This window comes from Gallinula chloropus (assembly GCF_964237585.1).
Source record: "Gallinula chloropus genome assembly, chromosome: 3".
Taxonomy (NCBI): domain Eukaryota; kingdom Metazoa; phylum Chordata; class Aves; order Gruiformes; family Rallidae; genus Gallinula; species Gallinula chloropus.
In genome coordinates this window covers 38,110,017-38,126,019 of record NC_140087.1, presented here as the reverse complement: position 1 = coordinate 38,126,019, position 16,003 = coordinate 38,110,017, and the positions used below count along the sequence as shown (strand labels likewise).

The following is a 16,003-nucleotide window of genomic DNA, read 5'->3' as shown; positions in this document are numbered from 1 at the left end:
GTGACAACATGATAGAAATCAATAATACAATTCATGTGGAAAAAAGTCCTCAAATTGTTAGGGCTTTTAAATTACAGTACCTTTAATGCTACTTTACTCTCTAAAATTCCTTGTTCCCAAGCAGCTAGACTCCCCTCCAGATTTCACCCATGTTGCTTCATGGATCTTCATGTGATAAGCTTCTTTCCCAGGTCTCATACAATTAAGTAGAGTTCATTATGTCCTGCAGAAAAGAAGGTGACAGTTGGGCTGCCTCATAGAACCACCTTTCTTGTGCCTTTGCCCTGTCAGCTAAAAGGTATGCAGTTAATCTCTCTGTTGGAAATATAAATGGCAAAATCACTGTGGCTGAAGAATCCTGACAGCCTCCTGGCTGCCCAGAGATTGCAGGCGGCTTTGCTAGACTATTGCTGATTCTCACTCTGCTCTGCTTTCATCTAACAGAGAAACTTGATTTCATCTCTCTAACAGCCAGGGAAACACATCTCTGAATGCTCCTCTGGCTCTCTTTTACACAGCAATGTTTTAAGCAGGAAGGGGAGCAAAGAAGAGTTTTGGGATGAGTATCAGTGAAAACCTGATCTGTGTGAATGTAATCATTTATTGCTTATTTGTAACAGCCCAACACAGAAATCAGTAGTACTGCACTCTGAACAAAAAGATGATTCCTCCCTCAGAGCATATACAGCTTGATAAGTTTTCCTCCTTTCTCTTGTGCTGGGTCTGGCTGCGATGGAGTCAATTTTGTTCAAAGCAGCCCATATGCTGCTGCGCTTTGGATTTTGTGACTGAAAAAGTGTTGATAACACACCAATACTTTTGCTATTGCTGAGCAGGTTTAGCATAGCATTCAGGTTTTCTCTTTTTCCCACTCTGCCCTCACCAGTGAGTATGTTGCGAGTGACCAAGAAATTGGGAGGCAACACAACCAGAACAGCTGAGACAGATTGACCAAAGGGATGTCCCATAACACACAGTGCTATACTCAGCAATAGAAGCCAGGAGAGAGGAGGAGGAAATGGGCATGTTCCTGGTTATGGCATTTGCTTTCCTAAGCAACCACTATGCACACTGAGGTCCTGCTTTCCAGGAAGTGGCTGGTCCCCTGCCCTCTGATGGGAAGCAGTGAATTAATCTGGGGTTCCTTAGATATATAGGAGACTCAGGTCTTCATGTAAGAAAACCATAGGACCATGTGGGTAACGAGGACACTGAGTAAAAAGCCACCTACGCCAGATAGGACAAGAGCCTCTGAGAAAGGATCACTCAGCCATTGCTCACAGAAACATCAGACGGGGGCTGGGTCGCACACTAGTCTTGATTGAGGACATAGGTGTTGGGTAGCCTGTGGATCCAAGCATTCAGGAACATAAGATAGTCAGATTCAAGTAATTCATATTGATACATTAAGTAATTTCTTTCTTCAGACACATAATACTATGGTGTCATATGGCATGAGCCAAAGATCCACGCAGCTGGAGAGCCTCTGGCACACGCACTGGAGGTGTTGACAGAGATGGGAGATGTGCTAGACTTCAACTGGCATCCACCACTCCCTGACTACCTGCTACACCTCTGTCTGTGTGTGGTGGTCCTATGGAGCAGGGTCCCTCCATGCTGCCTGCGGGGACAGAGGTCCATCCTGGGCATGCAGCAGGGCAGAGCCGGGATTCCCTGGCTCATGCGGCAGAAGAGAGCCGCATGAGCTGGGGCAGCGACGCGGGAGAAGGGGGAGCTGCGGGTGACGGGGGAGCTGCGGGTGACGAGTTTTCTCTCTTTCGAGCGCCCTGGGCGTGCGTCCTTCCTTGGCCGGCTGCGGACAGCTCAAACAATAGCCCAGTCCCTGGAAGGGAGGAGCCGGGGCAGCTGGGGTGAGCTCTGCCGACACCCGCTGTTGGCGCGGCCGGCCTCGGCCTGCGGGAGGGCTGCCCCCGCCCTTCCCCATCACCAAGCAACGGCCCGCGGCCGCCCGCCGGCCCTTCTCCCGGCCCTTCCCCCGGCGCCGCCGACAGCTCCCCCGCTCCCCGCGTCCTCCCGTCTCGGCTGGCCGCTCCGCTAAGCCGGACAGGAAGGGTGAACCCGGAGGTGGGCAGCTTTCTAGACCCATGTTATGTTCTGTGACCCAGGGGGCTTAGAGATGATTGGGAAGGTTACTGGCTGATCTGCTGAGTTTAATTACAGAGACATTCCTCGTTAACTCAGCAAGCACACTTGTAACATCTAACCAGTAAGGATTGTGTTTCCTCCCGTAGGTGTAAAACCCGAGCAACTGGAACACATGAAGCACTGGAAGCAGCGATGACCAGCGTGAAGCCTGAGGTCACGTGAGTGTTCCCCCAGGGACATCGGTAAGGGCCGAATTTGCCACCACGACATCTGCGCCGTCCTGGAGCCGTGAGGTCACAGACAACAGCATCCTGCTCTGCCTGGGGAAGGTCTCTGCTGCTGGACCTGTTCAGCAACAGGAGTAGGTGGGTGTTAAACTTGAGCATGGTCAGAGACAACTACAGCAGTGTTTGCACTTTGGAAGGATCTGTGTAAACATGCATATGAGTTTCCAAGTTATTAAGGAATGGGGTGAATGCACAACCCTCTGGGAATGCAGCCTACTGAAGCAGTGGGCATTCACCTAGGCACACATTTATACAGAGTCAAGAGAGTGAGATTTGTGTTTGTTCATTTAGACCAGTGGTTTATTGTAGAGTTACAGTTTCATAATTGCACTTCAAGAGCTTCTGCTTGTATATGCTGAGGTTTCCTTAAAAGCAGGTAGGTGTTCTTTGTCAGTTAAAGTGTTTTGTTTTCTTTGCACTTAAACACCAGGGAATCTGAATCTGACATTTGTTATACCTAGGCTGTGTGAGCTAATTTCCTGTAAACTACTCCCTGAATGCCAGAAGTATGAACGATGTTCCTTTAATACAAACTGACATGAACAAACCACCAAAGAAGGCTTCACTGTTCAGACATTACTAACAGCTTAATTTATGATTACCTAGCAAAGATGGTGATGGCACAGTGCACCACACACTGGATTCATGCACAACAGTGTCTTTCACTTAAACATTGCTTGTAGCAATATGAGCAGCATGGAGGAGACAAAGCCAACTGTGGTCTATAAGTTGATTTATCCAAATGCTTAGCATGGCTCCTTTCAGTTACATTTTTTTTCCTTAATTGAATAGTCTTTGCCTGAGGATTTGAACCAGCTACTATAAAACTTAAGGTGGGGTTTTTTTTGTTCTTTTTTGTGAAAATATGAAGTAAGGGGATAGGAACGAGAACTCCCAGGAAACAAGGTGGAAGCAAAGATAAATATATCCTGGGACCACTGTGTTAGGCTCATGTGCAAGCTCAGCAGCAAGCCTGCAGCTTCTTAGGATCAGATAAGAAGCATCTACTACAAGAGACACAGATTGCTTTCCCCTTTGTGTTATTTTACGTAAGACCTGTTATGTCATGATTGCATTTCAGTACTTGCCATGTTTTCTCTCCCGATCGCTACAAACCCCTTGCCCAAGGAAAGGTCTCACTAAGGAGAATTCAACTGCAGTCTGTATGTGGTGGGGAGCTGATGGAGAGAATCTCTGATCAGTCAGGGAACGGAGAGAAATAATCCCAGTGCAGTTTAGGTCTTGCTTCCTTCCAACACTAGCTTGAACCTGAGATGGAATGATACTGCAAGGCATTGCTAAATATAATAATACACATATTACTATTGGCATATGGAATTACATATCACTTTGGAATCTAGAAAGTCATTGCATATAGAAATGCAAATTTTGGCCACAATCTCAGCCCATTAATGAGACCTAAAGTCCCTTTCCAACAGGAGCCTCATATTATGCACCAAAGCTTGCTTCCCTTCATTTTTAGGCAGCAATTCCCTCTCACTACAGGATATGAGATGGTACAGGGCTATTTTTAACCGACACACTACATACCTATAGTAAAGTAGCTATATTCTAACACCACTGCCCTGCTTCCCAGCCTCTCTGAAATATCTCCTGGACCCCTCTCTAAAACCCTCAAAGCCCCCGTTGGACTGGCCTCCTGGCTTTGCTATCTGCATTGTAGCCTGTTTGTTACAGGCTCCAAAATGCTACTTGTAGAAGAGCTCTGGGGGGGAGGGACGTGGCGGGGGGGCTTTGTGGCTACTCTCAGAGCGTGTTAGCAGCAGCAGAAAGCACTGGACAGCCAAGACATTGTAAGAGAGAGGCACCAAATGTCAGAGCGGAGAGAGAAATGCTTTTTCATCCTGAAAGAATTCTTGAATTGTTTTTCTCATACACATAATGAGAATCTTAAACTGTTTTGTGACTTGCAAAACTTTTGGATTATGTTAATTTACATTTTTGATAATGGTAAAACATTTAATTTCACATTTGAGCTTTTAGTTTTAAAACTACATTAGCACTTTAAAAAAGCCTTTCTGAACCTTTGCCTTTTTAAAAAATAATTGAAAGTAAGATATTCTGACAATTTAAAACAAAGTTCAAATGAAATAAAAATCTGGCAAAAGATTACTTTTGTTCTCTGGAAGAAAAGCTTTCTGTTTCAACAAACTGTCATTTTTCCTCAGAAATAGCATCCCTGGCCAACTGAGCTGCAGATTGCAGCGAGTACTTCCAGGTGTGACATGTTCCACTAGTTTCTGTAGTTGTTAGGAAGGCAAAACCTACTCATTCTGGAGTCTAAAACTTTCTGAAAAGAATGAGCAAGGAGGCCATTCCCTTAATTGGATGTGAAGGAGCCTTTTCTAGTGTATGTCCTGCCCACTTTGTATCTCTTTTGCTCCTACTGTCTGAGAGGAGGTGGGTATGTCAATGTTGTGTCCTCAGCAGGCTCTCCTCTTGTCCAAGACATGCCTTGTTCCAAACACAGCGTGTTGTCCTGACAGAGTAGCTGTGCAGAGTTTCAGGGAATAAAAACTCTCATATCTATCTACAGCTCCATCAGACTTTTTGTCCACCATGTCACCAGCCAGCGGGATGGGTATTTTAGTGTAAGTCTTGCACATACTGAACTAGCTGGGGACGGAAGACCACACTTCATGAGCTATTTTATAAGAATTGTTATGCCAAAAAGAACTCAAAATGTGTTTCTTATCCATAAAAATAGACAGGAAGTGTCATCTACTTTAACTATAGATACTAGGAAATGGCATTTAATTCAGAATCTGCAAACATTACTATGGAATGTTATTTTCTTGAGAGGAAAATTATGAGACAACAATGTCCCCTCCTTTGGTACTGGGGAGAATCTCACTGGAGAAGTAGCGGAAGATGATCAGTGAGTTAGGTCAGCATATGTCAGAGGAGGAAAAGAGCATTTGAATCAATAGGCGTTTTCCTGCTGTCTACCACCAGTTTTGAATCGGGCTTTAGAATGTCAACCAAGAGAGTTTGATCAGAGCAGTTAGCAGAATGTCTCAGCAATGCAGCAGTGCACAGCAAGTCTTACTACGCAGTGTTACAGGCATGTTGCAAAAAACCCAGAAAGCCTAAGTATCCAAGAATTACCAATGTTTTGGGACAACTACTGCTGTAGTAATCTGCCTCAAAGAAAAAGTAAATAAAGTGTGGAGGCATAGAACTTTGTGGCAATCAATGCTTTGTGCTGCCTTAGCAGCTACCTGGAACTGATGCCCTTTTATCTATCAACTCAAACACAGACTTTGACTTCTCAATCATGGACCATAGAAACACACAGGGCTGATAGGCTTTGAGAATATGTTGAGAGGGACAAGCATTAAGAATATAGCAAAGGTGATGGCTGCTAGCATAATCGATGGCATTAATTTCATTGTTCCCTTTGTGGTGTTTTCTGTTTTCTTTTAGCTGTTAAGATGGAAATGAAGGCAGATGACTATGATACAAGAGATACAAGAGACGTCTTGAGGCCTTTGGTGTTCCGTGTCCCTGAGAAAGTCCCTGCAATAGTCCGTGAGGTTTTACTGGAACGTGGCTGGACTGAATTTGACAAGAAGGAGCAAGATGATGCAGACTGGAACCTGTACTGGCGTAACTCACCTTTCCGCATGACAGACCACTACAGCATTAAACCCTGGCAGAGACTCAACCACTATCCGGAAGCCGTCCGCATCACCAGGAAAGATTATTTGGCAAGGCATCTGAAACGTATGAAAGGAGCCTATGGATCAGCTCTGTATGAATTTAGTCCAATGGCATTCATCATGCCCAATGACTACATCAAATTTATAGCAGAATACAGCAAGGACAGACAGTCAGTAGGCAGAAGACCTAGCTACTGGATTTGCAAGCCTGTGGATCTCTCCCGTGGAAGGGGCATACTCATTTTCCAAGACATTAAGGACTTAGTATATGACTGTACAGTTGTTGTGCAGAAGTACATTAGCAATCCATTGCTCATTTCAGGGTATAAATTGGATCTGCGCCTTTATGTGTGTGTCACCAGCTTTTGCCCCCTCACCATTTATACTTATGAAGAAGGACTGGTGAGGTTTGCCACTGAAAAGTTTGACCTCAGCTCTCTGGACAATGTCTATGCCCACTTAACAAACACCAGCATCAACAAATACGGAGCTTCATATAAAGCATATAAAGAAGGGATTGGCTGTGGCTGCAAATGGACATTCAGCAAATTTCGTTCTTACCTTCGAATATTTGGGGTTGATGACATGCTTCTCTGGCAGAAGATCAATAACATAGTGATTCTCACCCTGCTTGCTGTAACCCCCTTACCAGTGGCTTCCAACTGCTTTGAGCTCTTTGGCTTTGACATCCTGATTGATGACAAATTCAAGCCATGGCTTTTAGAAGTCAACTACAATCCAGCCTTGGGTTTAGACTGTTCCATTGATGACACCGTGAAAAGAAAGCTTCTTCATGATGTTGTTGAACTGCTGAACTACAAACAAAGTGACACTTTACGGCAAAACCAAGTGTCCGGGACAAAGACTGGCAGAAGGCAGGTGCCCTGGAGCACGGCTGGTGAGAGTGCCAATGAAGAGGCTCCTGGCTTACTCACATGCCAAAAAGTGGCTAAATGTCCTTCTGCTTCTTCAGGACAACCTGCCCTGCAAGCTGCAAGCGGATCTATTCGTAAGGTGGCTGCCCTGACCAAGAAAACGTCCAGAGCGCGTCCAATAAAAACACGGACTTCCCAGCTGCGGGAAAGGATGAACATACCAAAAATACCCTCTCAAGCAAAAGCTGAAGTTAAAAATAAACAAATCCCAGGAGCTGGGCATTCTCCATGCAAGTCTGCCCAACTCAGCTGCTGGTTACCTACACCTGACTTCTGCAACTATGAGTTAACCACACACCCCTATTTCTTCTCCGATAAAGACCAGAGGCCTGTCTCCAGGGTTGGAGATTTTGTCCTTATTTTTCCTTTCAATGAAGCTGCACTTCAAGCTTCCAGGAATGGGATAGATGTAAAGAGCATCATAAAGGAAATAAGCAAATTAGTGAGCAAACAATTACCATCCAAACAGCAGAACACAAAGAAAAGGGTAGGCTATTTAACTTGTGTGTAACTTCATGATGTCAGGTTATATAGACATTCATAAATCACAACTTTAGCTTGAAGGATGTAGATATGCACTGAAATTGTATTAGAGATATCTTGAACCATACATAATTTTACAGTTAAAATTTAGCAATTAAAGTACTAATTTTTTTAAGTAATTCTTGTAATATTAAAGTAATCCCAGATTAAAAATGGAGAACTGCATTTCTCAGAAACAGCCTCAGAAATGCCACTCTTTGTTTATTATTTTTCTCAGCGATGTTGGCTTCTTTTCTTTTCCCTGCTGAGGGGGCTTTATGACTTGTAAAACTGCTCACCAAGAAACATTCTACATGGGTTCATTTTACAAAGGTGCAGGTATTATGAACTGCACAAACCTGTCATGTTTTTGTAGATCTCAGTCCCAACGTTTCATTTCCAGGAATTAATTTTGCCTAGTATGAAACAACAGTGTTAAATAACTATTTGTTTTTGGTTTTTTTTTTATTACCAGTAAGATTTTGTAGAAATTCATAGGGAAAGTTAATTTTAAAAAACTGTGTATTGTTCCACTGTTTTCTTTCAGATAAACTGTTAATAAAAAATGCTGCCCTTTCCTTGTACGTCTTTGCTGCCCCCAACTGTTTGAATGGAAGTAACTTTCTTCAGAAGTCACAGCATATTCTAAATTTGAGTCAAACTCAAGGCCAAATACTGGCCATAGCACACTTCCACTAATGCCAGAAAACCTGTGGGAAGACCAAGTGAGATTCCTCACCTGTGTTCCATCTCCCTGAAGGATTCATAAAACTTCACTGTAAACCATCCAAGACAAAAAGCATAGTAAAGCAGATGTGTATTGCTACAGTTTAAGTATATGGACAGTCACACTTAATTTGGATTACTTGTGTTCCTAGAACTATGAACTATAGCTGGTAGAGCCATTGCTACTTCTGGTTAACTACTGCAAGTGGAAGGTGGAGGAGACAGCACGTGAGAATCAGCCTGTGAAATACAACATGGCATGTGTCCTAACTGGTCTGTGGAGGGCTCCCAGTTAGAATCACAGGTAGGTTACGGTTGGAAAAGACCTTCAGGATCATTGAGTCCAACCATCTATCCAGCCTTACTAGGTCCAACACTAGACCATGTCACCAAGTACAACATCTACTCTTCTTTTAAACACCTCCAGGGATGGTGACACAACCACTGCCCTTGGAAGCCTGTTCCAACATCTGACAACCCTTCCAGTAAAGAAATTTTTCCTAATATCCAAACTAAACTTCCCCTGACACAATTTAAGACCATTTCCCCTTGTCCTGTCACTAGCTACCAGGGAGAAGATACCAACCCTCACCTCACTACAACCACCTTTTAGGTAGTTGTAGAGAGTGATGAGGTTTCCCCTCAGTCTCCTTTTCTCCAGACTGAACAATCCCAGCTCCCTCAGCTGCTCCTTGTAAGATTTATCTTCCAATCCCTTCACCAGCCTCGTTGCCCTTCTCTGGATATGCTCAAGCATCTCAATGTCCTTCTTGCAGTGAGGGGCCCAAAACTGAACACAGTACTCCAGATGCAGCCTCACCAGCGCTGAATACAGGGATAAGATCACTTCCCTACTCCTGCTGGCCACCCTGTTCCTGATGCAGGCCAGGATGCCATTGGCCTTGGCCACCTGGGCACACTACTGGCTCATATTCATCAGGTTGTTGATCAGCATGCCTTGGTCTCACTCCTCCAGGCAGCTCTCCAGCCGCTCTCCAAGCCTGTAGCTCTGCGTGGGGTTGTTGTGACCCAAGGGCAGGACATGACAACATACCTGACAGAGCTCGTCATTTATGTAGATGTTTTTCTGTCTCCTCCTTTTCAAACCAAGTTTGTGCCCCTTATTTCAATAATCCCTTTGCCATTATACTCTAAACATATAATTTGAAAAACATGTCTTGGTAAAAATGATGGCCAGACACAGGTTGGCAAAAGTACTGCGAAATCAATCCCCTTTGAGTTCACCAATGGAAGTTTCACCATTGTTTTGCCAGGAAGTAGAACTGGGCCTGTACTTGTGTGCCAGTACAGCCTCCCTGTAAGCAGGAGCTAACAAGGAGAATGCACATGTCGTAAGGTGTTTTCACATGTCTGCATGGACCCAGTTTTAGAGACTGTCTTGCCTGCGTTTCTCGGGCTACATCTATGCAGAACCACAGGTCTGATTATTCCAGAATCAAAATGATTCCCACAAGTATGGTACGGAAGCAAGGAGCAAGCAGCATACAAACAGAACTGGTCCTTATTTAATTTAAAATTAGAAGAGCTTATACACACAGGTTATTGAATGGCAAATGGTGATTTAAGGCTAAAAGCTGCAAACAAAGTCTGTTTCCTGTATTACTATAGAAACAAAGAGAATGTCAGCATATTAACTGGAGAACAGGGACCTTTTGTTGAAAGGAATTCCAGGGAATAAAAACACTGGTCCTTTACAAAACACTAGTATTGCAACTAGTTTCTCAGTCAAACTGAAAACATTAATCACATTCACTTTTTCGGTCATCCTTAATTGGGAAAAGAAACAACGTAGGTTTGTTTTAGTCAGCATAAGGCAGCACTGAACTGAGTTTTTTAATGAAATACATGCAAAAGAAAGATCTCTTGGATTTCTTTTAATTAGCATTTCCTTTTACGAAACACAGAAAACATGTTCAATAATTCAGTAGTGAAAAGCAGAAATTGTTCCTTTGTTATACAGGAATAAAGGAAAAACAGTGCAATTTTGTTACCACGCCAGCTTACATCCAACTGCATGGATGCCATAATTAAATTCATAAACTGCAGCAGGTGTACGATCAATATTAGCAATGCTTCTTGCTCTGTTCAATCTATTTCTTCCAAAGATGCTCTGTAATTTGAATGACGATTTGTTGACAATCTGACCCACTAGAAACTGAAGAGAAGAATGAACAATTCCATAATCCTGCAATTATTTTGCACTTAGGAGTGAGAAAAGGCTAAAGCATCATGCTATGAAAATGTGTTTGTTGCTACAGGAATTTGAAGGGCATGAGGAGATAATTGGTCTTCTCAGTCAATGGGCAGGTAATGAGCTGAGCTCTACAGGGGAAATGCTTCAGTGCCCTGGAAAAATTCAAGACAGATGATGGACAGGCAGTCTATGGGGAAGGCAGTTGAAAGGAGCATCTGATAAATGATTAATCCCTCTAGGTATCAAGTGCAATCCAAAGACCCTTGAGGTTGGAGAGATTCACTAACCGGAGATGTTTTTCCATTACTGGAAGAGTAAAGGCAGTAGTGGGAGAAGTTAATTCAAAAACAAAGCTACACAGAGGAGGTCTGAGGAGAGACAGCCAGAGGAAAAAGAAAGGTCTTTTACATCCAGAGTAATGACCAGGATGGAATAAGCATTACATTTTGTCTTCAAATGCAGGAGACAGAGTTTTACATTATGATCATATAATTATTGAATATTTTACGTTGGAAGAAACATCCAGACGTGTGACTGTTCACTGAACTACTGCTCAGGTTTTGGCCTAACGCTAAGGCCTGATGGATGCTGGCATCTTCTGCTCCAAAGAACCCAATAAAACTGAAAATATTAATCACTTCCACATTTTTTGTGCTGGTTAATTGAAGAAAGAAGAAACCTGTAGATTTCTTTTAGTCAGCATAATGCAGCACTGAACTGAAATTCAAAAAGCTTTGTAGATACACCTTAACGTAGTTGCTTGTGTAACTAGCTCGCATTAAAACAAAGGAAATAGTGATCATTATCACAAAACACACACTTGAGTGATAAGTACTATGGGTATTTATTTTAATGTTACATACACAAAGAGGGCATGACTACATTTCCTTCACATCTCTCTCAAGAGACATCTCATTCGGGTAAGGTTGTTCCAAAGCAAGCACCAGTCACCAAACCAAACCAAATTTCAGCCCTACAGAACCATCCTTTCACTGTCACAAGTCTTAAATCTTCCTAATAATTCTGAAGTGCCAGAAAAACGGGTTGAACTACTTACAGACAGTGCAGCCCTTTGAGGGGAGGAATCACTTCTTGTCTAGGATGATATTACCCTCCTCATCTTTGATTCGAACTCGTCCGGTGGAGTACTTGGTTTCTTGCCTGCCATTGTGGTACACAGTTTTCACAGTGCCATCTGGGTACTCCCGCCTCTTGAACTGTGCAGTATGAACCTCCTTTTGGCCATTACTGAATACCACTATTTTATCTCCATTCCTGGAAGAAACAGCAATGAATGAAGTGATGAGAAGGCACTCTCTGTTATTAACCTATCTTAACTGAGCTATCTAACGTGACACAACAGTAGTGGAAAACAATGTCAAGTGACAACTTTCCCAGGTTACAATTCACCTCAGAATTTACATGGGATGGAATTAGAGATCTGCTTTCACAATAAGATTTCAATACAAATGTTATTCAGTGCATAATACCTAATGGATGGTAGAATCTGCATTTTACATGCAGGGATCTCGAGGCATTTTGCAAGCATCAAATCTGTTTTACAACAGGACCCTCCCTAAACTCAGAAGAGGCATGTGTAAGAAAGTCTATTTTTGTTTTTCCTCATTGTACATGGAGGAATAGATAGATAATACATGAAATGCCTTGCCTGAGATCAGAAAAGGAGCCAAAAAACCTAGGAATGAAGCTCAGGAGTCCTCATCCTGAGTCCTTTAGGACCCACGTTATTAACGCAGACAACTGTTGATCTTCCAGCAACCCTGGCAGGTGTAAAGTTACATGGAACTAAATGAGGAATATTTCACTGTCACTTTGCCAGTGACAAATGGCAATGTAGCATCCAGGCTGGAAGTGAACCTTTTTCATTGCCTTACTATAGCAAAACCCTTGTTCCAAATCCTTTCTCCTTTCATCTGAAAATTTCCCAGCCATGCAGGCTCAAACCACAGTTTTAATGTCAGTATCATTGTACCCGTGCCCCATGCCTTATTCCTGTCATTAACATGAGACTTACTTTTCTACTTTTACTACTGTACCATCTGGGAAAAAAGTTTCCTTGAATCCATCGCTATAGAGGCATTTCACTGTGTGATCTGGGAACAAAATTTCTTGTGTGCCATCAGGATAATGTTTTTCTGTGGGTAAGAAGATGCAAAAAGTCTGCCTAGTATTCTTTCATGTTGCTTTGTGCAGAGCTAGAATCAGATTTTTTTCTAGATGTTGTAGTAAGGGTGAAAATGATATCCAGCATGCTAAATAAATTAAAGAACAGATAATCAGATATTCAGAATTAGAAGAGGTGCATTTATGCTCCATTATTAGCTTTGTAGGAGGAAACTGAGCAGTAAAGTGATGGGAAAGAATGTAAGTCAGATGAAAAGACAATGCAAATTGAGAAGAAAAAAAACCCATCTGCTGGAGTCAGAATCAGATGACACTTCCATAATAGAAACCTTCGTGCACGTAGTTCGCATTTCTGAGTTCTTGCATACCTATCTGATTATTAGGGAACTGCAGCACCTCCAGGCCATCTGGATAAGCTGTGTGGGTTGTCTGTGCATCTGCATAATAATAAATCTGGAAGGAGAGCGAAGTGTTTGCAGTATGTTCACAATATTTGCATAAGCAGATTCAACCATAACAATATGCTTAAAAATAAGCCATCTTTAAAAAGTCCTTTCAAGGTTGTTTTCTGTATCTGCCATCCATAAATGTACCTTTCTTTACATTCCTATTCCTTCCTGTCATTCACCCCCCTCCTCATGGCTGTGTCTAGATGTTGCTACTTTGATCCGTGTGCTGTTCAAGACAACAATGCACACATGAATGTCATCTTCCCATCTCTTTGCTTTGGCTGCCATACATGCACTGTTAATTTAAAACAGCCTCACTGCTGCCAGGGCCTCACTTATTTCCACTCAAGGTCACGTTATTTTTAACTATTTATATTTACATAATGCCAAGAGGGAAGAATCCCCTGTGCTACCTACCCTGCAAAAGTGTAGAATCCAGTCCGCACTTCACACGGCTGCCTCTGCCCTGTGCCCCCTTTCAGTGTTCTTTAATCTGCTTGCCCAGCTACCCATTTGTTCTCTTGACTGCTACCTTCATCTCTTTCCACTTTTGTCCTTGTAGATGAAGCAGTTACACTTCTCAGGGTTGTTAAACCAACTCCCTTCCTCATCAATTTCTCACTTTTTGGTAAATCATTTACTCAATTTTCCTTGAAGAAAAAAAAAGTATTACACACCACTGTCTGATCTGGCATGGTCTTCTTTACATCTCCATTGGAAAAGCAAATTGTAGTCATCCTTTTGTCAGCACTGATCTCTTTTTTAGTACCATTACGGAAGGTGATGATCCGACGTCCATCAGTAAGCACCACTTCTACCTTCAAACACACAGAGCATCTAGCCTGAGTAAAGTTAAAGGAAATGAGTGACACAGCACTGCCTTCCAATTAAATTGGGAGTTTGAGGTAAGGCATGCTATGATACCAAAGGTATCTCTGCAGCATGGGTATATTATTTTTGCCCCATTGGTGTGTAAAAGAGACCAAAAGTAATTTTCTATTCACAAAATGAACTCAATTCTAGCACTCAGCCCAAGTTACCACCCCAACCAAGGGTTGTTAAGCAAGGTAAGGCTCACGGCCCTGTGGGAAAAGGGAAGCCATTCAGGTTTTTCCTTGACCATCTCCAGTGAGTTTGGGTCTGTACTAATTTTGTATATGCTGGTACATGTTCCACACAAGTCACCCAAGGGATCGTGGCTCTGGATTGTGTGAACCAAGGTGATTGAACTTGGTGTACTGACAAACTCTGCAGACATATGTTGACAACCATTTTATTACAAGTAACATAAACCTGTATGGACATTAGGTACTACAGAATTAAATGTGGCTGCATGCAGAGATCAGCAAAATTGCTGAAGACTTCTTAACGATGGGGGCAATAATGTCATCCTCAGTGTGCTCTACTACAAGCAATACATTGGTCAAAGAGGATTTTGTACCATGCATAGCCCCTGGTTACGCAATTTTCCTGGACTTACAATGGCAACTGATTCTGTTCAGCATATATAAAATCCAGTATTACAATTCATTCAGTGAAGTCAAAGGAAGAAGTCAACCAGAAGGTGCACTGGAGCTCTGCCATATGATTCCAGTATTATCAGACTCCCCACAAAAAGGGAATGCATCACAACCCCAAAAAAAAAAAAAACCCAAATTCAATACATATATTTGGGGAAGAGAAATGCATTGTTTCCCCAAACAGGCACTGTAATAATTAGTGAGGGCAAGATTTTAGTTTTTTAGAAATTATTTTATTTAAAAATTATTACTAGTTAGTGATGGAAACATGTTCTTACACCTACTTACGACAAAAGGCATTGCTGAAAGAAGTTCAACATAGTTTAAATGAAAGTTAATACATCTTTCTAAAGCTATCAGGCCTCACTTTAGCCTCTTTCTAGTTGCACGAGAAAGCTCAGCCCACCACTCAATTTTATTAATAAAATCCAGTGGTAAAAATATCAGAGTGATTTTTTTTCCCACAATTATTTTTCTTTTGAGGATCAAAACAACAAATATAGTATTTTCTATTTCTACAAGAGGGAATTGTGATTGGTAGAAGCCTTTACAGTGCCCATCTCAGCATTAGCTATAAAAAAAATTGGCATCCCAAAACAGTATTCCCTGAACAGCTCGTAGATTGTAAAAGCCATTTCTATGACTGCTCCCTAGGAGGTATCAGTAATCAATGCCTGAATTGGTGAGGTGATGTGAGAAGAGAAGCCCAGAACTGAACAGGCACCGAAACTGAATTACTGTCTTCACTTTATCTAGCCAAAAACCTTACCCAGAATCGAAAACTGTAATTGGACATAGATTGCTCTCAATCAATACCAAGGGAATGTTTTAGCATGATAAGGCTGCTGGGAGTAGTGTAATTTAAGAGACATCTGGGACTGACTTCAGATCTGGCCCAGATGAGCAGCAACAGTGTTGGAACAAGTGCTTGTCTACCAGCAGTGAAACTAGCACCAGCTCCCTTGGTCAGCTTCCCAGCAGACTTTCCCAACAGTGATGCACCAAATTTCCAATGCATAGGCTCATCTGCAGAACCAGCCTTTCGAGGTCATTCCTGAGGTGCTCTGCAGGAAAGGTGACATGGCCACTGAGGACCAAATTACCCATTTTGGTGGCAAGGAGTGCAGCGACACAACGGGAAGCCAACAAGAATTGCCCGCTCATCTCCTCCTGGAAGATGGGGTTTTCCAGAAAAGGGGCAAAACCAGCTGCCACACTGAGCTGTGGGTTAGGACAAGGAGCAGCTGGAAGCAATCTGGAAGTGCAACTGGGGAATCACTGGGGATTTTGACAGGTGACTTGAGCAAAGTGGACAGGCTGCATCGAGCACAACTCCACTGATGCCACTCCAGGTGTGACCAGCTGTGTGTAACAAAAGACTTCTCCCACAAGTGGTGTCCAGCTGGCACAGCTCA

The 16,003-nt window shown here is 42.7% G+C and overlaps 1 protein-coding gene across 1 annotated transcript; it reads left to right on the top strand.

Moving 5' to 3' along the window:
* Window positions 1-5,848: 5,848 nt before the first annotated feature.
* On the top strand, window positions 5,849-7,522 carry TTLL2 (tubulin tyrosine ligase like 2; the record flags this gene model as incomplete). The annotated part of the gene is made up of 1 exon (XM_084262124.1): window positions 5,849-7,522. The coding sequence occupies one exon, from the start codon at window positions 5,849-5,851 to the stop codon at window positions 7,520-7,522; it is 1,674 nt and encodes a 557-aa protein (XP_084118250.1).
* Window positions 7,523-16,003: the final 8,481 nt, after the last annotated feature.